The sequence below is a fragment of the Macrotis lagotis genome, chromosome 2 (genome assembly GCF_037893015.1).
Source record: "Macrotis lagotis isolate mMagLag1 chromosome 2, bilby.v1.9.chrom.fasta, whole genome shotgun sequence".
Classification (NCBI taxonomy): Eukaryota; Metazoa; Chordata; class Mammalia; order Peramelemorphia; family Peramelidae; genus Macrotis; species Macrotis lagotis.
In genome coordinates this window covers 241,889,101-241,915,169 of record NC_133659.1, presented here as the reverse complement: position 1 = coordinate 241,915,169, position 26,069 = coordinate 241,889,101, and the positions used below count along the sequence as shown (strand labels likewise).

Genomic DNA, 26,069 nt, shown 5'->3' with positions numbered 1-26,069 from the left:
GCGACTCCCTCCGTCTTATGAAACAAGTTCAAATATAACACAAAGACCCTGACCCTTTTCCCACTCTGTCCAGCCCCCTATCTATACTGAGCCATATGTTTACATATGTTTGTATTAGTATGACAAGACAATATATCTAACTGCTGTCTTTGCTTATGTATCCTGATTACTCTCAGTACCACGCCCCCTCAAAACACTATAAAAACCCTATCCCTTGAACACTTAGGGACTGTCTGATTTGGGTATTTTTTATCCCCAGACAATCCCCAGGAATATTAAAGATCTCCAAACTTATCAAATTCTGGTCCCCTGCTCACTCTTTGGGTACACAACACTACCTGCTTCTAAGTCATGGACCAGGAGGACTAAAGAAGGGACCAGTTCCCAGGAGTGGTATTTCAAAGAGGGAAGTAGTTTGAAGCCCTAGACTGTGTTACCAAGAAAGGAACTAGCTCCAAAGGAAGTAGCAGCTTAGTGTCTCAGACCCAGGAGTCCAAGTCTAAAACCTGAAGTAGAATAATCCAGGGCAGGAAATGTAGACCAAAAGGAAGCCTGTAGTTCTGTCACTCTGAAGCCTCAAAGTTTTGCAGCTGATTGATAATAGCTGGATCCAGCTGCAAACTACTAAAATTCCTAACAAATGAAACCAGGTGAACTCATAGATATGTTGTTTAAACCCACACCCCATTAAGAACTTGAAGAACTGATTACTGGAATTAGTGATCAGACTTTGCTTTGGATCAAATCACTTTGGGAGTATTGAAAGCTTGCAGGTCCCACAGTCAGTTTCTGAGATCCTGGAATAACACAGCACTTAAAAATTCATCTTCCTTAATTCAAACCTATCTGGGTGAATCCTAGGCAAATCATTTAACCTTCTTTATCTCAGTTTCCTCATCTGTAAAAACAAGCTAGAGAAGGAAATTTACCTAAATGGAATCAAAAAGAGTTGTATACAGCTTGAAAATGACTAAATGACAAAAATACTCCAAAAAAAGTAACAGAAGAACCAACCTAGATATTCTCTCTCTTGAAGTACTTAGAGCCTGCCCCCAACATAAAGTTTAAAGTCAGAAAAGTAGGCTGGGAGAATGAGCAAACAAATAATAACAAAAAAAGAATCCCACCATTAAAAAAAAAAAACTATTTTGGTGATAGGGCACACAACACATCAACCCAAAAGAAAATTATTCCGAAACATCTATATCAAAGAAAAACACACCTTGGTCAGAAATCAACTAGTATTTCTGGAAGAAATGAAGCAAAGCTTTTTAAAAAAAAATTTAATTAAAAAAAAAATCTTTTTATAAATGAATGAGAAAATAAATGTTTCCAAAAGGCAACAAAAATGTGCATACCCTTAGGGGCGGCTAGGTGGCACAGTGGATAAAGCACTGGCCCTGGAGTCAGGAGTGCCTGGGTTCAAATCCGGTCTCAGACACTTAATAATTACCTAGCTGTGTGGCCTTGGGCAAGCCACTTAACCCCATTTGCCTAGCAAAAACCTAAAAAGAAAAAAAATTTATAAAAGAAAACTGCTCAGATCTCTTAGATTAAGAGGGCAAGGATAGAATTAAAATCCATCAGTTATCTTGTGAAAGAAACCTCCAAATGGAAAATCCTAGGAACATTATAACCAAAATTCAGAACTTACAAGTCAGAGAAAAATACTGCAAGTAGTCAAATACCAAGGAGAAAAAAAAATCAGCAGTCACCACAGAAAAGAAAAAGATTAGGAAAGCTTGGAATACAATATTCACCAAAGCAAAAAGTGATATAAGCTTAAGACCAGGAGTAATTTATTCAGCAAAACTGAGTATATAATCTTTCAGGGAATTACAAATAAATTCTTAATGTAATAGCATTCTTGATAAAAAAAAAAAGATTAGTGCTTCAGAGAAACTTTGAAGTACAGACAAAAAAATAGAAACATAAAAAAGTAAACATAAACAATTATAAATGATTAAGAAAGGATAAATTGTGCACCTTCTAATAAGAGATACACCTATTCCCTATGAACCCTATCATTATCATGACTCAGAGGAAATCTTATTAGACAAAGCCTAGAAGTGGTTCTGTTATGTTTTGATGATACTTATTTTTAAACAGTATTCAAATGAGAGGCTCAGACAGAATTTATTATACTTCAAGAAAATTTTAAACATCAGGAGTAACAATTATAATCTCAGTCAAAACAATAGTAAAACTAGAGTTAAAAAGAGCTAAATATTGAAACTATATTTTACTTAAAGGCATCCTAGAAAATGAAATAATATCAATATCTAGTATGATTACAAACTTATTGATCTTAAAAGAAGAAAGGAAAAGGTGGGGAAGAAGAATACATTGGGAACAGGAAGGAAGAGGAAAGTTGAGGGAAATTATCCCATATTATAAAAACTGGCAAGTAGAAGTCTATAAGGAGGAAGAAAAGGTGGGGAGGGGAGGAACTGATATTTAAACCTCACTCTCATCTGGACTGGTCAAAGGAGGGAAGAATACATTCTTATACAGGGTACAAAATACATTTCACTCAACAGGGAAATAGGAGGGAAAGGGAAGAAGAAGGAGTAGACAAAAAGAAGGATAAATCCTAAGCAAACAAACTCTAAATAAGACAGAAATATTTCAAGTTCTTTTTGTGGTGACAAAGAATTGGAATCTGGGGAGGAGGGTATTCATTAATTGAGGAATAGCTGAACAAGTCATATTACGTAAATGTGGTGGAATAATATTGCGCTGTGAGAAATGATGAAGGGGATGGTTGATTAAGCTTGGAAGACTTGTATGAACTGCTACAGAGTGAAGTAAGCATGGCCAAGAGAACAATCACAAAGCATCAATAATATTGTTAAGACAAACAACTTTATTTTTTTTTTAGGTTTTTGCAAGGCAAACCGGGTTAAAGTGGCTTGCCCAAGGCCACACAGCTAGGTAATTATTAAGTGTCTGAGATCGGACTTGAACCCAGGTACTCCTGACTCCAGGGCCAGGGCTTTATCCATTAGGCCACCTAGCCGCCCCGACAAACAACTTTAAAAGAATTAAGAACCCTGATAATTTCAGGAAACTAATGATGAAAAAACACAGTATCCACCAAAGAAATAATGAACTCAAGGGTATAGAAGACATATAATATATGCCTTTTTTTTTAACATGAACAATGAAGAAATTTATTTTACTTGATTGTGCATGTTTATAGCAGTTTTGTTTTTGTCTTTTAAATTGAGAACAGAGTGGGAAGGAGAGAAAGTACCCTTTTGCTCATTGAAAAAATATGAAAAAAGAAACAATAAACAAACTGTTAGAGATATGTATTTGATAGCAACAAATTCAAACAAGAAGCAGTAATAATTTTTGTTATATTCAGTTTAGGAGGCAGATACTTAAACCTCATCTAAAAAGGCATTTTTCAATTCAATTAAACTCAATTAAGATTTATTAATCTGGGGCAGCTAGGTGGCACAGTGGATAAAAGCCCCAGCCCTGGGTTTACATCCGGTCTCAAACACAAATAATTACCTAGCTGTGTGGCCTTGGGCAAGTCACTTAACCCCATTTGCCTTGCAAAAAGCTAAAAAAAAGATTTATTAATCTACTATGTGTCAGGAATTCTGCTAAGCATTGGGATACGAATAAGAAAAATAAAGATAGTCCTTGTTCTCAAAGAGTTTACCATCAATTTATGGGGAAAGACAATAAATAAAAAGAGGTTGAAAAGATGGATATGTCTGACCACCAGGGGGCATGACATTCCATAGAGTGGAAACAAAGGGGAGGGGTTGATGGCAAATGGAGTTAATAGCAAAGTTCTGTGTCTTCTATAAAGGAAGACATTGGGATGGGTTTATTGCTCCATCCTCTAGTGCTCCAGTCAGAGGGGAAAGGCAACTGAGGGACTCTAGAAGGTGTTAAATATTAAAAGTCAATTCCCTTGTGATGAGATTACAGGTGATATTACAGGTGATCAGTTTATCCTGGGGAAAATATAAATTCTATGGAGTCAAAATTTCACCTTTGCATTGTTCCCTTTTCTATAAATGAGTCAGCAAGGTAAAAGGTGTAGCATGGAAACCAGGAAAGCAGAAGCTCTTGAACTCAAGAGTGCTTTCAGGTTTGGACACATTCACCTTGGGATCAATATTCATTCACCTATGATCAGTAAAGAATTAACACAGAAAAGGCATCTGCAACTTCAATATCAAGTGTGCCTAGGCAGGACATGTACTTTAGCTGTGCTCAGAAGTTCAGTATTTCTTCTGGGGAGCTACTTGTCACATGGAGAGTTTAAGGCATGCCCAGGGTCAGTCAGTCCTTTTTAAAAGGTCCACTGAGTCATCAGCTCTTCCTGCTCATCATCTCAAAGTACAAGGGTCCTTCAGTGCTGAAGGCCACATTCTGGAAGCCACAGGAATTATCACCAAATGATGAGCTAGCACACCATTTTAGTTAAATCAAGAAGGGCAGTTTTAAATATGTCAAATTCAACCCCAACTCACATAGCTCTTACTGGTTCCCAGGAGGAGGAGGAGACTGAGTGCATACATAGATTTCCTCTCACTTTCCAGAAATACAGGTCTCTGCTGCATTTGAGTTTGTTCTCTGAACAGGAACTGAACACAACTTCTGGCACCCTTGGACCATGAGATGAGCTTTTCACTATATCTTGTCTGGAACCAGGCCACCACAGCTCTTCCTGGCCATTTCCAAACCATATTGCCCATCTCCTTTCAAATCTAGCTCCCTGTTCTGAGTAGTACTCCCCTAATTAGAATATAAATTCCTTGAGGACTAGGGATTTTCCTGTACATGTTTAATGAATATTTTGGCATTCACTCAAAAAGAAAGGCTTAACAAGTCCAACTGCTCACTTTTAAAATAAGCAAGTAGAGAGAGTGATTCCTTAGACAAAACTCTTCCTGTTCAATCCTCTTTTCAGGAGCACTATAACTTCTGCTATGAGTATTTGCTGAATCCTTTAAAGGGTTGTTAATATATCTTTGGTGTCCATCCGATTCACCCAACTCTCATCTATGTGCAGCGGTCGCATCCTAATAAAACCATCTTGGCAAATGGGCTAAACCAGAAGGGTAACTAACAGATCTCAAACCTGTTGGTGAGTTAGGGGGATGTCTATACCAAGCAGGTGAAGACTTTGCTCTGGCAGAATAGGTAGAGGAGCACAATTTGTTCTGTTGACCCCTAAGGGTCACTGGGTATGCTATCCTTCTGGATGCACATTTGTGCAGGTCTTGGCATAACTGATAAGGCATAAAGATGCTGGATTTGGGAGGAGTCATCCATCTCAGCATGTCCTCCTATACATAAATCCGAGTAGTTGTTTCTGATATCTAGTCCCATTCTTTTTTTTATAAAGAGCTTTTCTTTTTTTTCAGGTTTTTTTTTTTTGCAAGGTAATGGGGTTAAGTGGCTTGCCCAAGGCCACACAGCTAGGTAATTATTAAGTATCTGGGGCCGTATTTGAACCTAGGTACTCCTGACTCCAGGGTCAGTGCTCTATCCACTGTGCCCCCTAGCGCCCCCTATCCAGTCCCATTCTAAATTGAAGGTCACTCTATTCTTCTGGTGGACAAGCTAGAAGTAGCTTTTCAGATCCTGCCTTTTGATAGTGAAATTGTATTTAACAATAACAACTTTCAAAGCTTTATCCTTGGGGCTTTGGTACTCTTGTCAGACCCTGAACACACACTTGCATAATCAGTGAGCTTTGAGAAATATTAATATGTTTATTAACCTAATTATGTTTTTTTTGTTGATATTTTTACAAGGTAATGGGATTAAGTGACTTGCTCAAGATCACTTAGCTAGGTAAACTAGTAAGTGGGCCATTCTTACTCCAAGCCTAGTACTCAATGCACCTAGTTACCTACCTCAATTAGTTAGCTTTTATACAGTGGCTACTATTTGTCAGCAAATGCTATACAAAGTATTTTACAATATTATTTGTAAATAATTCTCGATGCACCCCCCCTCAGCTTCTTCATGTAGTCTATCTCCTCTTACTACCCATCACTAACTCAATGCAATTTAACAACCATCTATTATAGTGGCTATACATGGCTGATGGCTATACAAGGACAAAAACTCCTTGACTTCAAGAATTTATATTTTACAGGTGGGGGCGGGGCTAAATTTGAAAGGAATTAGGATACAACATGAGCATAGATAAACAAATACAAAGTATATACAGTAAATACAAAATAATTTTGTAGTAAAGCACTAACCCTTGGAAGGATCATTGAAGGAAGCTGGTGATCCAAAGAGGGAAAAATTAGGAGAAATAGCATTACTGATATGGGAGATAGAATGTAAAAAAACAAGGAATAATATGTATCCAGAAAGAACTGTGGAGTTTGAACAAAGACCAAGGACTATTATCTTTAATTTAGAAAAAAAGATATCTTATTGTCTGATCTTGCTATCTCTTTTACTCTATGTGTCTTCCTTAAGGATATGATTTTCTCTCTCATCACACTCAATTTGGATCAATATATACCATGGAAACAATGTAAAGACTGGCTAAATGTCTTCTGTGGGGGTGGGGGAGGGAAGTAAGATTAGGGGAAAAATTGTAAAACTCAAAATAAATAAAACCTTAAAAAAACCACAAGGAATATCAAATATGCTAATCTGTGACTCTCTATTACCTCTATGGGAAGCAGCTAGGTGGCCTAGAGTTAGGAAGAATTGAGTTTAAATCCAACCTCATTCACTAGTGAGTTGTGTGACTTTGGGCAAATCACTTAACTTGTTTGCCATAATCCACTGGTGAAGGAATAGCAAACCACTTTAGGATCTTTGCCAAGAAAACTCCATGGACAATAAGGTCCACCAGGTCACTGAGAGCAGGACACACCACTGAACAAAAACATCATTGTTCAGTTGTATTTGATTCTTCTTGAACTGTTTGGGGTTTTCTAGTCAAAACTACTAGAGTCGTTTTGCCATTTCCTTCTCCAGTTCATTTTACAAATGAAGATTCTGAAGCAAACAGGGTTAAGTGACTAGCCCTGGGTCACCCAGTCTAAGGTCATATTTGAACTCTAGTCTTCCTGATTCAGGGCCCTATACTCAATTCATTTTGTTTTTTGTTTGTTTTTGTTTTGTTTTTAGGTTTTTGTAAAGCAAATGGGGCTAAGTGGCTTGCCTGAGGCCACACAGCTAGGTAATTATTAGGTGTCTGAGACCCGATTTGAATCCATGTCCTCCTGACTCCAAGACTGGTGCTTTATCCACTACGCCACCTAGCTGCCCCACTCTATTCACTCTGACACTTAGCTGCCCACAGTAACAGTATAACCTCTATAAAAATGCAAACTTATCATTGAAAGTTCTTCATAGTCTGGTTCAAAACAGATACATTTCGCATTATTCCTTTTCATACTCTACATTCAATAAAAACTGATCTATTTGCTATTCCCAACATATAACATTCTATCTTCTGCCTCTGTATCTTTGCCCAAACTATATCTTGTGCCTGGAATGCTCTACCTCTGCCTCCTGGGATCCCTAGTTCTCTTCAAAGTTTGACTTAAGTACTACCTCCTACCGAAGACTTTTCCTGTTCTCCTCTTCTAAAGACCTCAATCCTCCAAAATTAGTTAATTTTTTTTTTCTTTTAGGTCTTTCCAAGGCAAACAGGGTTAAGTGGCTTGCCCAAGACCACACGGCTAGGTAATTATTAAGTGTCTGAGACTGGATTTGAACTCAGGTACTCCTGACTCCAGGGCCCGTGCTTTATCCAATGCGCCACCTAGCCAGCCCTATTAGTTTCTATTTTTATACCTATTATATTTACTTACCTGTGTACCTATTGTTTTCCCCAGTTGAATGTAAGCTCCTAGTGGGAAGGGACAGATCCTCTGGGCCTAGCATAGTACCCAGAATATACAGTAGTAGATGCAAATGCTTGTTGAACATTGTTTTAACTAAAATGATCATGTCTGGCCCCAAAGAGAGGAAGAAAATGCACTACTCAATTCTTTTGTAGGGTAGAGGGTTATAGGTGTGAAATATGGCACATGCTATTCGTCTTGTTTGACATGTTGCTTAGGTCTGCTAAACTATACAAAGAACTTGTTTGGTCTTTTTGTATCCTTTTTGTTAAAAGGTAAGGCTCTCTGAGAAGGGGAGGAATTTATTTGGAAATGAAAGATATAAAAATAAAGATGTAAATAGACAAATTTAAAGCACCAAATGAAAATAAATGCCTATCGAATTGACTCAGATTTCATTTCAACCTTGAATAACTAGGATGATAGTGTTTTCAATAGAAATAGGAAAATATGAAGGTTAATTTAATTAGATCATGGGTAGATTATGAGTTCCATTTCAGATTTGTTGAGTCTTGGGATGCTTTTGAGACATCTAATTAGAGATGGTCAGCAGGTGGATTAGTGTTCAAGAGAGAGAATAGGTTTGGATAATAGTTATCTATGTAGAGATATTTGAATCTATGAGGAAATCACCAAGAAATAAACTATAGAATAAAAAGTGAAGCAGGTCCAGCACACCTAAATTTAGGGGGGTGGGGCATGGGCAAGGATCCAAGAAAGGAGACTAAGAAAGCAAGGTAAGAGAACAAAAAGAGAGCAACATGCCAGAGGCCAACAGTTTGTAATGTCAAAAGTTACAGATCAATCAAGCAGAATGAGGCTGAGTAAAGGCCACTGGATTTAGCATTTGGAGAAAGCAACTTCTATAGTGTTATGATTAGAAATTGGGTTACTAAGAGGTCAAGAGTGGGAGGTGACTGAATGGAGGCAAATGAATAAATGTTAATTCTAATCTAGATTTTTATCTGTGAAAAGAGGAAAAAGAGGTAGCTTAGGGAGAAGTCAGGATCAAGTGAAAGTTTAAGGGTGGAGGAAATTTTGAAATGTTTGTAAACAACAGGGAAGAAGAAATTAAGATGAGAGAACACTCAAAGGGTGCAAAAATCATTTGAGGGCCCAAGTAGATTGGGCAGCCTTGGCAAGAAGTGCCATATTTTTCTCAAAAAAAAAAAACAGAGTAAAAGAGCAAAGAACATAGGATGTCACGGAAGGGTTTTTGAGGTGTAGAATAAGAAGTTCAGAGTAATTTGATTCTGGTGGAAAAAAAATTAAAAAACCAACAACAGTAATTTAAGACTTGAGATTTGACAGTTGAGATTAGATTAAGTACAGGTATATGACTTTCTCCAGAGGCATTCAGCAGCACAGAAGAATCAATAGAGAAGACAGGTTATTGGTTGGGAAGAACAAAGTAAGGGATTTAATGGTAGAGGACAAAGTCTAGTTGAATAGGTCAATTTACTGTAAAGACTAGAAGGAAGGGCAGTCTTAAGCCGGAGCAGTTATTATGTTGGATAAGGAAAAACAAGGAAGTGGGAGAAACTGAATTTAAAGGTGAAAATGAGAAGTAGGTAAATGAGAAGTAGGTTTAAGAATAAAGTAGAGAGGTATGGAAGAAAATAGTTAAAAAAGAAGAATTAATAATTCTGGATCTTAAAGATATCGCAGTTATGGGGGTGATCCAGTAGGGCTATCTCTATAGTGAATGAAATAAAAAAGCTCTATAGCCGAGGAAACACCAGCATTCCACCAGGATATAGGCAGTATTTGGGTTGAAGAGGAAGATCCTGAACCAAGTCATTCTCCCTTTTCTTTAGAATCTAGTGAATGGCTTTAGTAAAAATCTAAAATAGGTAAAGGAGCCTCGAACTAAAGAAAGGTTGCTGGCAAAGATGGAAAAGGGAAAGTCTGAAGAGAGGGTGGTCACTCTCCACCAAGAGCCCAAGAGAGCACAAGGTACAAGCTGCTTGAGGGAGTCCAGATTTCAGTCATTTTCAGATTAAGAGTTTGATTAGAAGTGAAGTTTGTTAACAATGGAGTGGGGGTTCCTTAGGGGAAAGGAAGGTATTAACTGTGGAATGGTAGACCTGAGGTGGATAAAATGGAGAGTATCTGAAGCAGTGTCAGTACCTGAGTGAAAGCATTTTCGTTGCAGTACATACTGACCGAATTACAAGGATGCAAGATGGAAAGGCAGAATCTGGTAGTCTGCCAGCGACAGAATGGAGGAAGAGTCAGTTGTCAGCAACCCACCCCAAAATCTGTTGGGGTCCTCATTCCGTTGGAGGGAGCAATGGATAGTCTCTCGGTCTGGTCACGCCAAAGCCTCTGTAGGCAGTGGATATCAATCTCTGAAGTGAATCCAGTTCCAAATAGCATGATAGATGAACTTAGCTTCGGTGCCTGCTTGACTTCGTTCAGCCAAACAAACGTGGTTCTCGTGCAGCGTCACTCCGGTTCGAAGGATGTGGTTTTCCTTTGCATTATCCTAAAGCAAGGTCTTCAGCGGTGGGGCACGCCTCCTCCGGGCCATCTTCCAGCCTTCGGGGCCTCGACTCTGAGCTGCGCCCCAGATCCCCCCTCTCCTTTCTCACTCCAGCTCCGGGGCACAGCTATCAAAGAGAAATCCTTGGCCCCGTTTGGAACGTGCAACCTGCCTCACGCGTCCCGCCCCCGACTCCGACGAGGCCCCCGGGCGGGGCAGGCGGACGGACAGTGGGGAGCACAGCCCGAGGTCCCAGTGGGAAGGCTGCACCCCAGGGGCCCCGAAGCGGAGGCGCGTCGGCGGCCGGGCCGCGCAGGGGCCGCCTCCGCGGGCAGGGCGAGGCGGGCACGCAGACCGCTCTCCTCGTAGCCGGGGTGACGGGGGCCCTCGCGGAGCCCCGCCCTCGCCGGGCCGGCAGGTGGCGGTTGGGGGGACCACAGGTCGGTTTGATTTCCCGCGGCGGGTGGAAAGGGATCGAGTGGGGGGGGGGGGAAGGAGGGGAGGGGGAGGGGCGGGGCGGGGCGAAAAGGCCCCGCTGGCCAATGCCTCGGCCCCGCGGGGTCACGTGGCCCACGCGGTGGGCGGGGCCGAGGCAGGGATTTAGTCCCGGGTGCGAGGGAACCGCGCTCACGTGCGAAGCCGGGGGGCCGGGCCGGGCCGGCGCGCGCGGGCTGGGCTCGCCGCTCCTGCACTGGCTGGGGGCGGGGAGGAGGGGGTCTGCGCTGAGCCCCCCGCGGGCCGCGGCCAGCCGCGGGAGGGGCGTGGTGCGAGGGAGCGGCTCGGAGCGCGAGGACCGGGCGGGGAGGCGGGGCGCTAGCGGGCCGGCGAGAGAGGGCGCGCGCGGGCGGGGGGAGGGGCCGGGGCGGCGGCGGAGGCGGCGGCGGAGGCGGCGGCGGCGGCAACGGAGGCGGCGGGGGCCGGTACCGGACCCGGCGGGATGAGCGAGGCGGAGACGGCGGCAGCTGCCCCGGCGGCGGATGCGGCGGGGGTCGGGGTGGTGTCGCCCGGGGGTGACCTGCAGAAATCCGGCGTTGGCGGTGGCGGGATGGGAGGCGGGGTGGGAGCCGCCCCCGCCCCGCCCCCCGCCGGGATCCCCGCAGCTCCGGGCCCCGCAGCCCCAGGCGCCCCGACGACGGCAGCCCCGGGGACCCCCGCACCCCCCGCCCGGAGCCAGGCGGACAAACCGGTGCTGGGTGAGGGGGGCCGGGCCTGGGGCCGGACGGCGGAGGGGACCCCGGGAGGAAGCTGTGGTTGGGTGGGTAAGACCCGAGAGTGCAGGTGAATAAGGGCCGAGGTCGGGGCGAGCCCGGGGAGCCCCGCCGACGGGTGTAGGGCGAGGCCGCTGGCCCCTAGGAGCGCTCGGGGAATCTTGACCACTAGGTGGGGGGCCCTGGCCCGGCCGGAGCAGCGATGACTGGGGGGGGGGGCGGGCTTGGAATTGAAGGTGGTGGCGCTTAGGACCTCTGAGCTCGAGGTGTGATTAATTGGAAGTTCAAAGAAGTAGAATTGAATTGGGGCAGTTCCCTGACTCCGAGCAGGTGTGGCTGACCTGCTGCTGAATGGGCTAGGAGTGGGGCTGGACTTTGGTGCCCAGAAACGATCGAGCCTAACTCCATCTCTCTTCCCCTGCCTTATTCTCCCTACTTGACCTCCCCCCCTGGCAGCAACCCAAGTTCTGGGCACTGTCAAATGGTTCAACGTCCGAAATGGTTATGGATTCATCAACAGGTACTTGAGGCAGGGAAGGGGTGGGGATGTCCTCCAAACTGGGCTAACTGTGTGGTTGGAGGATCCATAACTTCATCCAGACCCTTTATTGAGGCACATGGTTGCCTCGAGTGTCCAGCTGAAGCTGGTTTGAACGTCTTTAACCACTGCACAAATATCACGCCCTTATATGGAAGTCGAAGCCTTCCCTAGTCTGTGCCCTGTTTCTGCCCGATTTTATCCTACAGACGGGGGTTAATTCTCTAGGAATCCACCTACTTGGCTGTGAGTCTGCCACACCCCCTTGGACTTGCCCAATTGCCTCCTTTGCCGTGCCTTGGGGGCAGGATAAGTGTGAAGAACTTTTCCTACTCTGGAGTCCGGCGGAGAAGACCCCCACCTTCCCTTAATTTCCCTTTTTCTAGTGTCTTGAAGAAAATTGGCTCAGTCTTATTTCTACGATAAGCCTTACTTTGTCAGGTGGAAACAAAGTAACCTACTTCAACCCTTTGCAACTTTAGTTAGGACTCTTGTTAATATAAAGTCAAAAGTGAAGTCTCCCCCAGTAGGCTCTCCCCCAACATCGGCTCCCTGCCCATTTTGTCTCTCGGGAAGACCCTAGGCAGCGTCTTAGCAGTCTGACCTTTGGCAAACTCAGCTGCCTTACTTAGAGCCTGAAATATTCAGGCTTTGGAAGGCTTAGGAAATAGGGAACGTTAGGATTGCGTTAAGGCATAAGGAGTAGGCAATGGATGAGTATTTCTACTTCCTCACTTAAATCTCCTTCCAACTTATTCTCACCAGAGTTTCCAGTCAAGTGGGAATGGTCTTGACTCTGGGAAAAGGATCTTTCTACAGGTCTGGGGTCACTGTTGGGGGAGGGGGGCCAGAGACCTCTTAGTGAGGGTGGCTCCTAGTCTCCCCTCCTCAAACCTGTTTTGTATCTCCTCTTTTACCTCCCCCACGGTTCTCCCTCCTTCTGCAAGGAAGAAGGAAGGAGAAGAGTGGAATTTTCCAATCACTTTGAAAGGGGGAGGAGGAACAGCTTCACCCAACACCACCCAGTTCTTGAGATGCCCCTGGGGGTAGAAGGTGGGGCTGAAGCAAGCAGAGAGCTGTCCCATTTCTTGGGCACCTTGTCAGGTTCAAGGTGCCTTTGTTACCTACAAGGCTAGTTTTCTCACCTGGGTTCTAGATTTGTGCCCTTCCTCTCAGGCCACACCTTGACCTGACTTTACCTTTTCCCACCTGGAACCCCTGCCAGCTGCTGATACTATTATAATAACCAGCAGGGATCGCCCCTCCCCCAAAATTAAAAAAAAAAACTTACGCTTTTTAAGAAGCACTGAGTAAGGAAAAAAAGAGCTAATTGATCAGGAAGAGGGAAATCATATTTGGAATATGCCCTCAAAGACTCAAACAGCATTTCAGACCCCTAATGATACCCCTTCCCATTTCACAGGAATGACACCAAGGAGGATGTCTTTGTCCACCAGGTAAGAGTCAGATTTGCTTTTTGGGATTAGAAGATGAAAGTGTTTCCTTTTCTGAATATCTCTTAATGAACATCTCTACTTGTTTAATCTTAACATTTTCAGACTGGTAGTCTGTACAATGACAACCCTAAAAAGGTTATTACAATTGCCCTATCTGTGACAAGTGCCTGAAATAATTACCATTAGTCACTTTTAAAGATGCAAAGGCTTCTGTTAACTGACTGTATCCTACCAGAAATGGGTAGTGCCTGTTAATAGGGGACTGGGCAAGTGACTGAATTGGAATAGGGAACTCCCTCTATCAATGTGAGTCCTCTTCAATTTATAATCCAGATTTGCCTAGAGACTAAGAAGAGACTTGGCCAGGATCACAAAACCAGTATGTGTCAGAGGCTGAACTTGAGTTCAGGCCTAACTTTTAGAGTTCAGCTCTCCATCCACTATTCCACATTACCTCTCATGCTCATCAATATAACATGAATTATTTTTGCCACCTATTCACAATATTTTAACAGGGAGAGGGGGTGGGAGGTAAAATGATTTAACTAGGGGTGAGATAAATTTAGGGAGTAGAAGGGTCACTCAAACTTCACCTAACTGAATCTTACCCTAGCTATACCTGCATCCTGTTGTAAGTTACTGTTTCTTCCTCTCTTGCCATCACCTTTCCCTAATGAGAAATCCCTAAAGATATCTAGGTGGGAGGTAGGTTTGGACAGTAGGACATCAAAGTCCCTGGTCTTACATGTAAGCTTTAGATCTACCTTTGTCAAATCCTCCTCCCACACCCTCCCCCCAAATACCTGAATATGTAGTTCATTGAGCATTAAAACAGTGGGTATTTGATATTAATGGGTAAAAGATACCTGTGTCTTCCTCTCTTGTGCCAGCTCTTCTCACTGCTTTTTCCCCAACCAGACAGCCATTAAAAGAAACAACCCTCGGAAGTTTCTGCGCAGTGTTGGGGATGGGGAAACAGTGGAGTTTGATGTCGTGGAAGGAGAGAAGGTTTGGGGGATTCATTTGGGGCAGGAGACTCTAGAAACATGGAAGAATAAGGATTAAGGGAAGGGTAATACTGGGCCCCAAATCTCATGAGTTTATCATGTACTACTTTTTGGCCCTTCTTCCAGTGTAGGAAATAGGGCTGGGGCTGCTAGGTGGCGTAGTGGATAAAGCACTGGCCTTGGAGTCAGGAGGACCTGGGTTCAAATCCAGTCTCAGACACTTAATAATTACCTAGCTGTGTGGCCTTGGGCAAGCCACTTAACTCCATTTGTCTTGCAAAAACCTAAAAAAAAAAAAAAAGAAAATATAGGGGCTTAGGGGCTGCCTCAGTCTATCACAGTCAAAAGTTGGAAGTCCTAGAGAAGAGTTCTAAATTTTAATGTCCTCTGATACTTGCCCAAAGAAAAGAGAAATCAGTGATATGCTCTGAGTAGGTCATGTGGTGGGCAGGGGGGGGGGATTGAAGTTGGGAAAGAGTTCTGATTTTTTTCCATCCCAGGGTGCAGAAGCTGCTAATGTGACTGGTCCAGGGGGGGTACCAGTAAAAGGCAGTCGCTATGCTCCCAACCGACGACGTTTTCGTAGATTTATTCCCCGACCTCGCCCTGCTGCACCCCCACCCCTGGTGGCAGAGGCCCCTACAGGGGTAGCAGAGCCAGGTAGTGAAGGGGAACGGGCTGAGGACCCCAGTCAGCGACCTCGAAGACGCCGTCCACCCCCCTTCTTTTATCGACGACGTTTTGTCAGGGGCCCTCGGCCCTCCAACCAGCAGCAGCCTATGGAGGTAAGAAACTTTGGATTACAGCTGCTCCAAGGACAAAAGTCTAGAAATAGGAAGTCAAGAACTAGGAAACTAAGTTGCTGTGGCCCTAGAAGAAAAGTAAGGAATTAAAAGGGATCATAGTATAATTTTGAACTAGAAGAGACCTTAAGAGATCGAGTTCTACTCCCAATGATTTTCCTGGGATCACTCAGTATCTGAGGCAGAATTTGAGCCCAGATCTAACTGACTATAATTCTGGTATTCTATCCACTAAATTAGCTAGATGTCCAGAAAATACTTTAAAAGGATCATTAGGGGTTGGGAGATAGAGGTTAGAGAGAAATCCATACTTAGATCCTTGTATGGAACTTTGTCAGACATGTTAAGCTAAGGATATTTCAGTTCTAGGAAACAGAACCTGACCCCAACCTTATGTATTTTGAAGATTCAAAAACTCCAGTTTTCTATATCTTTAGGGTACAGATGGGGTAGAGCCCAAAGACCCAGCTCCCTTAGAAGGGGACCAGCAGCAGGGAGACGAAAGGGCACCTCCACCCAGATTCCGACCCAGATATCGAAGGTAAGCCTACCTCCCCCTCCCAGATAGAATGTTAATGCTGCTCTTCAAAAGCTGGTTTTCTTAAAAGTGGATGTCAGGGGCGGCTAGGTGGTCCAGTGGATAGAGCACCGGTCCTGGAGTCAGGAGTACCTGAGTTCAAATCCGACCTCAGACACTTAATAATTACCTAGCTGTGTGGCCTTGGGCAAGCCACTTAACCCCATTTGCCTTGCAAAAACCTAAAAAAAAAAAAGGATATTAAGAAAAGCAATACATGACTAGGGTTAGAAGTAGGAAATTAGAAGGCAGCATGCCTAGCTTCTGAGGATACAGGATTTTAAAGAACGGGAAACCTAGCTCTGAGGAGGTTGGAGGGAGGAGGGAGCCAAAACTGTGGGCCTGGGTTCATGGCTTGTGGCTTAATAGCAGCTGTAAGTCTTTGCCAAGGCAGAACCAGGTAGGTTGCAAAATCAGAGAGCTAAAATTGTGGGGTGGCAGACAGGAAGGATGTCTCACCCTAATTTTGATATGGTTGGTTATATTTCCAACACCCAGGCCTTTCCGTCCTCGGCCTCCACAACAACCCACCACAGAAGGTGGAGATGGAGAGACCAAACCCAGCCAGGGTCCCACAGATGGCTCAAGGCCTGAGCCTCAGCGCCCACGAAATCGGCCTTATTTTCAACGTAGGAGGCAACAGCCTCCTGGTCCCAGGCAGACTGCAGCCCCTGAGGTAAGAGCTAGGGAAAATTAATATATGTGGGGGGAGGAGGGGTTGTGGTTATGAAGATAGGAAGGAGAAAATTGTAACCAGCTCTTTCTCCTGTCCTTAATCCATTCAGGCTGATAACAAAGAGCCAGCACCCCCGGGCCCACCCCCAGCAGGTGCCCCTACCCATCAGGAGACCCCAGCAGAGGCAGTCAAGCCCTTGCCGCCTCCTGCGGACACACCTTCCCAGCCCCGCTTGGAGCCACAGCACCAGCTTGTGGATGTGAATTTGGGAGAGGGGTGGCACAAGGCTAGGGAGGTGGGGATGAGGGGTGTCAAGTAAGAATGGATTGGGTATAGGCATTCTAGCTATATAGATACATTTCTCACTTCTAACTATTCTTTTCTCTTCAGACCTCAACCCCTATAACCAGTGGGGACTCCCCTACCACCTTACTGGAGTGATTCCAACTGGGGGGACAACTACAGCAGCAATCTGGTTGAGTATTTCAGTATCTGATGCCATATAGAAAGATGGGGGTTGGGGATAGTGGGATGGAAAGTAGCATCTTCAAATGTTCTCTAATACTTTCCTTTTTTCTCTCCAATTTTTTTCTCTTCTTTAGGTATCTGCTGACTTTTTCCAACTGCTCCTTTCCTGTCTCCCTCCCCCCCTCCAAAAAAATCCATGACATTGAAACATCGGCCTTCACCCTGTCCCCTCCTTCCCAGGACCCAGGAGGGTAGAACAACTTTTTCATTTGGTTCAACCCCCCCCACCCCCACTCCCAAGGGTGGAAGGAAGGGAGTTCATCCTTTGTCCACTGGAGCCAGATCTCCCTTCCCCACCACCCCAGTTTATTTTTTGGGTCTTCTCCCTCCCCACCCCAAACTCTGAAGCCATTTGGTGAAATGTCATGTGCCACCTGAGCCTCCAGTAAAAAAAAAATTTGCACAGCTGTCCATGTTTCTGCCTCCACTCTGTTCTCAGGACCAGAAGCTAGGATGATGAGTTAGTGTTTGAGTGACCAAAGAGTGTGTTGGAATATTGGTCCAGGCAGATTGCTTGCTGCATGTATAAGCTATTTCTATGGAGCTAGGACATACCCCAGAATCAAAAAATGGCTTATGAAAGTAGGAATTAGATTAGGCAAGGTAATTAGAGGAATAGGCAAGGAGATGGGGCAGACACTGACATTTGTCTGAGTCAAGAAATAGCCAATTCTAATTCTATATCACTTTAAAGAAGTAGCACACTTGCTTTTTATACAGTGACCTTTATATATACATTAAGTATAATCTGTTTTGGTTTTTTCTTTCTACACAAACATATAAAAATGTTCTAAGGCTCCAATCAGCCTTTTACACCAACAGAAAGCCTCCACTTTATTTTCTTTTTCCCTTTTTTTTTATCAGCTCAAAGAGCTACCTGTACAAAATACACTTCAGGTTAAGAGTGAGTTGGGTGGGAGACAATGATCTAACTTAAAGCTTTTAAGTGGGAATTCACAAAGGAGAAAGACCTGCATATCTGCTAATATTCCCCAAAGGACAGAATAAAGGGAGGTTTCTTCCTTAGAGTGTTCCCCACCATGTGCAGTCTCTCCAAAAGACAAAATGAAAGGAGGTATCTATTTTTTCTAAGTGCTCTCTCCCATCATGTACCCAGTCACCCCAAAGGTCAGAAGAGGGAAGTGTTTTTCCTAGAATCCTCCCCATCATGTGCAATCTTCCCAAGAGAGAGTGGAGTGAAGGGAGGTGTCTCCCCTAGAGCTCTCCCTACTATGGATGTCCACAAAAGACAATGATGTAATGAAAGGAACCTTCTCAAGAGCTTTATCAGCATGAGGATTCTCCCCACTGCCTATTACCTATTTATTTAGTTTTGTCAGGTTGGGCATGAGGAGTAACCTCAAATGAAGTCAAGAGAGGACGATAACTTGGGGAGCTGGGCCCTAGGCTGCTTCCTTTTTAGGAAAGCAAGATTACCTATATTCTCTCCCAACTGGAAAAGTTCTAGGGGACTTGTGTTTCCCCTTCTTTGTAACAGGAGGGGACAGAAATCTGCTAGGGAGGAACCAGGGAACTCTTGGGCGTGAGGAAGTTGGAGACAGAGCCCTGCTTATATTTAAACTCAAAACCCAACCACTATAGACAAATAATCTGAGATTCACACTAAAGGGAACAGGTTGGGGGGGGGGAATTCAAGCCATGAATTTTAGCCCCCAATATCACCAGACCTAAGATATTCCTTCCTGCCCTTTAAGGGGTTGGAAAGGGAAACTTAAAGTGCTGCAGCAAGGAGGAGAGTTCAATTAAGGGATGAAGGGGAAAGGTGTATTTGTCACCTTCCACCTGCCTCAATCATTCTCATCTGGTCCCAGGTATTCAAGTTCTGTGCTGGGTTTCACCTCCTGTTCCAGCAATGATGGGGTCCGTCGGAAGGCTGCAGATATCTGGTCAAATGTTCGGCCCCGTGTTTCTGGCACCTTCAAGTATGTGAAGAGAAAGAAGCCAAGCAGGAGGACAGCAAAGAGGAGGAAGACATAAGGGCCACTGGCATCCTAGAGCAAAGGTAAGAAAGAAGTAGCTAGCTTAAGAAAATTGTGGCAATAACCCACAGAACTACTAGGATTAGGCAGGGTGGTGGTCCTAACAGGTTATAAGGATAGAGGAGGAGGGTTTACCAGTAAAATAGTAATTTATTTTAGGGAGGGGAATGGGAGTTACAGAAAATGAGGTCTTAAATTAAGAGCAAAGATCCATTGTTTATTTAAATACATTTAATTCAAATAATAATTATTCATAAACACTGCATTTCTTCTCTTTCACTTGGAGTTTTCTGAGCCCTGCCCTAGTCTGGGAATCTCTCTTTGCTTTGTCACTAGACTGAGAAAATACTCCAGGTAAAGGCTGGATATCAACTTAAGTATATTGTAGAGAATTCTTGTTTAGGTTGGTCTAGATAGCCTCTGACACCTTTCCAAATCTGACATTCTATAAATGGAAAACAGAAAGGAGAACACACACATATACATGTATGCACATGCACAAACATGAAAATATACACATATATAGGAATGTGTATATAGATACATGTGTGTACATGTACCCATGTGTCTTTGTCTTTCCCATCAGTTAGACCTTGAATTTTTATGTATAGGGTGGGGGGCAGGCTGAGAGTGGAGAGAACAGAATCAGAAAGTAAGAGATATCCCTTCTCTACTATGAAGCTAACTGATGGAAAAAATCTCTACCTAGAATTTACATGTGGGGTATGGTATGTGTATGATGAATTGGGGAAGGAAGGACTTACCGCAATGTACTGGAAGCTCATACCCACGATGAAATTGCATGCCCAGTTGGAGAAACCAGCCAGAGCCATGGCAGCTGGTCGGGGTCCCTGACTAAAGAGTTCAGCCACAATGAACCATGGGATAGGACCTGGGCCAATCTCAAAGAAAGCCACAAAACCAAAAATAGCTACCATACTGGCATAGCTCATGGCAGGAACCCGTTCCTGAGAGGCAAGGATTATAGAGACAATCAGCTTACATCCTGCATGCTTTCTTGAATCTCCTATCTCCTCAAATATTTTTGTATAGAGAAAAACTACATCTACTTCTGGATATTAGCTCCCTTAAGACACAAGTCCCTTGGATCCTTTAGGGGAATTAAAGTTCCAAAAGTTATCCCAGTGAGAAATGAAGGGAATACAAGTCCCAGTAACATCTGGGGGAAGTCATTTCTTTCAATAAATAGCAGGTCTTTTAAGGGCATCTGAGGATCATAATTTGGCTGATGGGAGTGCTCAGGGACTCTGCTCCTTAGTAGTTTCTAGGGGATCCCTGGTGGCTAGGAAGTATGCAAGTTCCAAAAGTCCTGAGAATTGTAATTCAGACTTTCCTCAGAATCCTGCTCTACTCTTCCTAACCCTGAATGAAAATAATAAATCTAAGCAACTATAGGTCAAGTGCCCCCATAGCTATGGAGAGATGACTCCATAGCTCAGTCTCTCAGAGACTACTGAGTTTCCTCTTTTCTGGAGAGGCCAGGGAAAGCACAGGGATTGAGTAGATGATGACATCCCCTTTCAGGGACCATGGAGATTGTCTCAAAAATAGCTCCTCCCCCTCCTTTGGGATCAGAGTTTCACAGGCATTTCCTAAGCGTGGTGACCCAGAAGTAGGCATTGACATTTCTCTACCCCTCCCCCAAACTAATTCAAGGTCATCACCAGCAGGAGAAGAGCCACAGTCATCAAGATAGCACATCCACACATTCCGGCCAGGCCCAAGAGATGTAGTGTCCGACGCCCAGCCCGTTCCACTAGAAATACCTGGGGAGAAGGGGGGGGGAGGCCTTAAGATTGGGTTCCTGAGTGGACACAAAATGGGGGAAGGGATGAAGTAGAAAAGAAAAAAGTCCAGACAATGAAAAAAAGGAACAAAGAGGGAGTTAACTCTCAAGCTCTATTCCCTATATATCCTAGGGATGGGTTGGGAGGAGGGGGAGGAGGGGAGGAGCAGGCTGGGAGGTGGAGAGAACAGAACCAGAGAAAGAGCTAGAGTATCTCTTCCCTACCCCCAAGTTAATTGTCTGATGGAAAAAAATCTACCTTGAATCCACCTGTGGGGTATAGTATGTGCTATTACCGAGACCAAAGTGAAAACTGTGTTGACCACTCCTGCTCCAATGGTAGCATATGCTGGCTGCCCTACCCCCGCTGACTCGAAAATGCCAGTTGAATAGTAGAAAATCTGGGTGTAGGGGAGAAGAAAAATGAGAAATGAGTATATATACTAGCTTATATTATCCCTTAATTTAGTATGTCTCTGCATCTGTGTAGCTGTCCCTTTAATAATTAGTTCTTTTTCTTTCTTGACAAACACAAACACACATACCATCCTTCTTACCTTCTTTTCCTCAAAGGTTTTTGTCTTTTTTTTTTGTCATCCCCATTCCTCATTCAAATTTAGATATTCTACTTGTTTCTGGTTCCATGACCTGCCCTTCCCCCACCCCAAACCCTGCTCCTCCACCTTCCTGTCCCCAGTCCTCTCCTTGGGGTACATCCTTACAGCATTGATCCCAGACAGCTGTTGACTGAGCTGCAACACAATAGCAATGACCAAGGGCTGACGATGGGTTCGGCTATGGAGAAGCTGGAACAAAGATAGGGGCTGCTCCCGCTCTAGCTGGCGTTTCTCCTCCTTCAACTCTGCTAGTGCTCCAGATACATCTGCCCATCCAGTCAGTTGCTTCAGACCTTGGAAGAGGAAAGAGGATCGAGGGCAGCTGGATGATAAATGCCTAGGTCTTTAACAAAAGCAGGGACTTAGGAAAAAGAGAATCAGGGAGACTGGGGGTATTGAAACTTAAGATCCTAAGGGTAAATAGTTGAGAATACTGCCAGGGGTATGTTTGAGTGTCTTTGTCATTGGAAAGAGGGAGTGTCTTACTTTTTCTGGCAGGCCCTTCAAGGTTACGAATGATATAAAGGTAACGGGGGCTCTCTGGGCAGAAGGGCAATATTATAAGCTGAAGGAGGGTAGGAAGCACAGTCAAGCTCAGCAGCAATGGCCACAACCTCTCTGTTCCCAGCATAGAATCCAAACCTAGGACCTAGGGAAGGAAAGAGAGGATGTGAAATGAATTTTTTTCCTCTCCCCCTTCCCCCTATCCTATATCCCTAACTCCATCTTTTTTCTCTTGTTCTGCCCTTCCATTTCTCTGAGACCCTCCTTTTATATACATTTCAATCCCTCAGTAAAGACAAAGGGCAAAAACTGGTTACCTGGGCAACTAGGATGCCAATGACTATGGCCAGTTGATTAAGGGTTCCTAAAGCTCCCCGAAGGTGAGTAGGAGCAATCTCCCCAACATACATGGGGACCAGTCCTGATGTCAGCCCTGGTGAGTCAGGAAAAAGGTAATAAGAGATTTCTAAAATTCCATATCCATCAGGTTTGGGGGAAGATTCATTTTCCCCAAATGAATGGAGGAGGGGGATTCCCAGTAGATACCTGAATAGGCTCCAATGAGAAATCGTCCAAGAATGAGCATCTCATAAGAGGCAGCTGCCTTGGACAAGCCCATGAGTCCTCCTCCCAGAAGAGCCACACCATTATTGACCATCATGGCACGTTTCCTATAGGTGCCAGACATGGAAGCACAGAGTGTTATGAGGTGTAGGGAAAGGGAGATTGTGGTAGAAATTGCTTATGTTGTGACAATTTCCCCATTCCATCCGTTCCTGGTAAAATCTCCTTTTTCCCACACTCCCCCTTACTCCTTTTAGCCCCTGGTACCTGCCCAACCACTGGGAGATGATGCCAATGAGGAAGGAGGAGATCATGCCACCCACAGAGAAGATGGCAACAGAGAGAGCCCAGAGAGTGGTGAGGGTGCCTGGGGGGATGGATCTGGGGGCCTCAGGGCCTTGACGTGCCAGCCATGTTTCATTGTAACTCTGTTCAATCACCTGAAGGAAAGGCAGTAAGTATTGGTGAATTCTCTTCAGAACTTCCACTCTTACTCCTATGACCTAAGAGGAGCTCTCTATCTTCCTTTAATTTAAGGAGAGTTCTTTCCCCTGGATGATCCCCGATTTTTCAAGTTTCTCAAATATCTCATTGTTCTGATTTCTGTCTCCAAAAGGGATCTTACCCCCTTTTCCCAAGCCTTTCATAGAGGCATCCAAAACACTCTTACTTTTCCCTATGGGACCCAGGTAGCCCACTTAAACCCCTTATCAATACCATAATATCCAGACCCCTCACCTTCTGTGGGGCATTAATAACCCCAATGTTGTAGCCAAACTGGAGGGAGCCAAGCACAGCAGAGAACACGGAAAGGATCAGGGTTCCTGTTACCCGTTGTTGTGGAGGGTCCCCCTCCTAGATAGTAAACAGGCAACATCAAGGACCCAGAATTCTGAGCTAACCATTTTAAAGCTTTTAATCTTCCACTCCCCAGGCCAATAACTGGGGCCTGAATGAAGTGAACTGGGCCATATTAGGAATCTAATTCAGATCCCAGTGTAAAGGGGAGGAACAGATGGAATCTACCCACCCCCACACATATGAGAACATAAAAAGTCACTCTTGAAGCAAGTCTCTCCCCCCCCCCCCCACCACCCAGGGAAAATCTGAAAGGCAGGACAAATGAGTTCTTGGTCAGAGTAAAACTGGGCACCGGGTAAGAGAATTTGGGAGCTATAAAACCATTTTCCTCTGGGATTAACTTCATAACTCTTGGTAGCCCAGATCCCAAACCTCCAAATCCTAGTGCCTTGTGATCTCTCATCTTTTTGTCACCATTCTAGGAATTTATCGAATATACAGGCCTATTTCTACTAAAGAGGGTAATTCTAACAGGGTCATCTAGGTCACTGAAATAGACATAGTTTCTTCTACCTTCTCTTGCAGAGCCCCCCCTTCAGTAGGAGAATACAATGCTAGAGATTTGCTGGGGGGAGGGGGGCTGAGGCTGACAGAGGAGTCAGGCGGGAAGGTGGTGGTAAGGGTGGAGGTTGGCAGGGTAGATGCTGGCAGCACAGACTGTCTCTCCAGTGGAAACCTGAGCTAGAGGCTGGGGGGGAGGGGGCGCCTTATGACACTCCCCTCTTTCTCCTCCCCCTCTGTAACTGTGGAGCCAAAGGGAAAGTTCAGAAACCTGGAGAGAAGCCAGATGTGTGTGTATGTGTGCGTGTATGTCTGTCTGTCTGTGTCTGTGTCTGTGTATCTGTATGCTTTTCTCTGTGTCTCTGTGTATGTTTTGGAGGGGGTGGAAATGGAGTCAACTAGCTACAGAGGAACAGGTCAGAGCAATTACAGCCCAAATAGATCAAGACCCCAGATGTCCAAGCCTCTGATCCCCAAAATGACTCAGAATATGACATGCCAGGCCGTGACTTTGCATGTTCATTCCCCCCCCTCCCCCCAAACACATGATGGAGGATAGGGGTGTCACAGACAGTGGCATCAATCACTTCAGGGACATTGACCTGGGGACAGTGAAAGACAGGCACTGGCGCTCGAGCTCCTTTCCAATACTACCGTGCATTCTATGCCCTCACAGGAGCCTCATGTCCCCGTATCTGAGACTTAAGGACTTCCCATGTCACCCTCCCCCTCACTTCTAGAATTAGTTTTTGACAAAGGCCGACCCTATCCCTCCCTTCAAAATATTTCACCTCACAGTATGAAGCCCTAAACACGGGATTGTTCAGCCAAAGTTTAAAGCCTCCACAGCCTCCTCCCCCCAGTCCAATACCAGCCCCTACTCACCAAAGTCCCAGAAACTAATGTAGAGCCTGCGCAGGAGTCTCACCGCCTCCCCTCCCCCCATCAGTAGGAAAAGGGGGCACTTAGAATTCCTTCCAGTCCAATTCCCAGAAAGTCAGTTTTCCCTACCTCGGACCAGATCTGCTGAAATCCCGACGGCATCTTTGTGAAGTAGAAGCAAAAAACTTGGAGGTAGGATGAGGAATACCAGAAAAAAAAATGGGAATCTGAGAAGTTAGTTGAACTGGAGAGAAGTCGGGAGCCAAAGGATGACTGAAGATAGACTGGTGGGAAATAGGGGAAAGGAATTGGCGAAAATTTGGAAGGAGGGAATTGGGGAAACGAGAAAAAGAGAAGGTGAATGAGAGTGCAGGGAAGGGAATCCTGAGTAGAGGAGTTGGAGAGGAGCGGGGCAACCGGGTATCTATCCTACCCCGGCACAGGGGAGAGACCCGGAGAATCCCCCCCCCATCCACACCTAATCCTTGATTCCCCATCCCCTCCAACAAACCACACCCCCATGAGCCACGCCTTCTCGCAACACCCATTGGCTGAGGTCCCATACTCCCCTCAAAGTCACGCTCCTCCCAGGAGGGCCGGAGAAACCCCGCCTAGCGCCAGAGTGCCCCAGGGGCGGGGCTGGGACAAAGTCAAGAACCGCTAAAGTGAAGGGCGCTCCACTGCTGGGCTCCTGGGGTGCGGGCCATGCCAGGCGGGCCCCCGGGGAGACACACCCCCTCAGCTTCAGGCTTCCCCTCCACTCCCAAGGTCCCCAAGTAACTGGAAGAAAACAGTCCCAGAGCAGGAGGGTTCACGCTCCGTGGGCGACCCTAGCTTTAGTTCCTTTGCACCCCCAGCTCTCCAGGCTAGTGCTGGGGTCCCTTCTCCCACCTCCACTCCTCCTGCGCCCGCCCCCCCGCCCCGCGCTTGTGTGCTGGGGATGGACCCGGCGTGGAGGAGAGCACAACTCAAGGGTAGATTTTTGAAGGCAAAGAGCCTAGCGAGCTGGAGTTCCCCGAAAGATTGTGTCCCGCGTGGAGTGGTTAGAGCGGGCGGAGCCGAAGAGGACGCGTGCCGGGGCGCGATTCCTGGGTCGGGGGTGGAGCGGCAATGGCCTGAAGTAACCCGCACTGGATATATTTTTAGCTCCTGCCTTTGGAGCAGTCAAATGTCAGGTCCCAAGTGTAACTCCTTGTCC

General features: G+C 45.2%; 3 protein-coding genes across 4 annotated transcripts in view; 1 reads left to right on the top strand and 2 right to left on the bottom strand.

Annotated features, from left to right (window-relative positions):
- The window catches only part of EIF5A (eukaryotic translation initiation factor 5A), a 68,042-nt gene extending 57,952 nt beyond the window's left edge, over positions 1-10,090 (bottom strand). Inside the window, exon 1 of one of the 2 annotated variants that reach the window (XM_074225468.1) lies at positions 10,023-10,090. The gene's annotated coding sequence lies outside the window, so the exon portion shown is untranslated. The other variant, XM_074225469.1, reaches the window with a different exon arrangement.
- Positions 10,091-11,202: 1,112 nt separating this feature from the next.
- YBX2 (Y-box binding protein 2) lies at positions 11,203-17,543 on the top strand. Its single transcript, XM_074225461.1, has 10 exons — positions 11,203-11,534; positions 12,006-12,069; positions 13,511-13,544; positions 14,463-14,552; positions 15,052-15,336; positions 15,792-15,895; positions 16,430-16,607; positions 16,717-16,866; positions 16,998-17,082; positions 17,210-17,543. Exons 1-9 carry the CDS (start codon positions 11,279-11,281, stop codon positions 17,046-17,048), a joined length of 1,212 nt encoding a protein of 403 aa, XP_074081562.1. The 5' UTR covers positions 11,203-11,278; the 3' UTR covers positions 17,049-17,082; positions 17,210-17,543.
- Positions 17,515-25,373, bottom strand: SLC2A4 (solute carrier family 2 member 4). The gene is made up of 11 exons (XM_074225460.1): positions 25,001-25,373; positions 23,366-23,482; positions 22,895-23,067; positions 22,610-22,734; positions 22,381-22,496; positions 22,046-22,208; positions 21,665-21,852; positions 21,239-21,343; positions 20,821-20,922; positions 19,900-20,103; positions 17,515-19,147 (listed from the first exon to the last, which is right to left on the bottom strand). Exons 1-11 carry the CDS (start codon positions 25,031-25,033, stop codon positions 18,944-18,946), a joined length of 1,530 nt encoding a protein of 509 aa, XP_074081561.1. The 5' UTR covers positions 25,034-25,373; the 3' UTR covers positions 17,515-18,943.
- Between the last annotated feature and the right edge of the window lie 696 nt (positions 25,374-26,069).

Excerpts from the sequence above, each read along its gene's own strand:
- YBX2 (XM_074225461.1), top strand. The coding sequence starts at position 11,279 with ATGAGCGAGGCGGAGACGGCGGCAGCTGCCCCGGCGGCGGATGCGGCG. Across the intron at positions 11,535-12,005 it reads GGCGGACAAACCGGTGCTGG|CAACCCAAGTTCTGGGCACT; the intron begins GTGAGGGGGGCC and ends CCCCCCTGGCAG. Across the intron at positions 13,545-14,462 it reads AGGATGTCTTTGTCCACCAG|ACAGCCATTAAAAGAAACAA; the intron begins GTAAGAGTCAGA and ends TTCCCCAACCAG.
- SLC2A4 (XM_074225460.1), bottom strand. The coding sequence starts at position 25,033 with ATGCCGTCGGGATTTCAGCAGATCTGGTCCGAG. Across the intron at positions 22,735-22,894 it reads ATCTCCCAGTGGTTGGGCAG|GAAACGTGCCATGATGGTCA; the intron begins GTACCAGGGGCT and ends TGGCACCTATAG. Across the intron at positions 22,497-22,609 it reads TCTCATTGGAGCCTATTCAG|GGCTGACATCAGGACTGGTC; the intron begins GTATCTACTGGG and ends CTGACTCACCAG.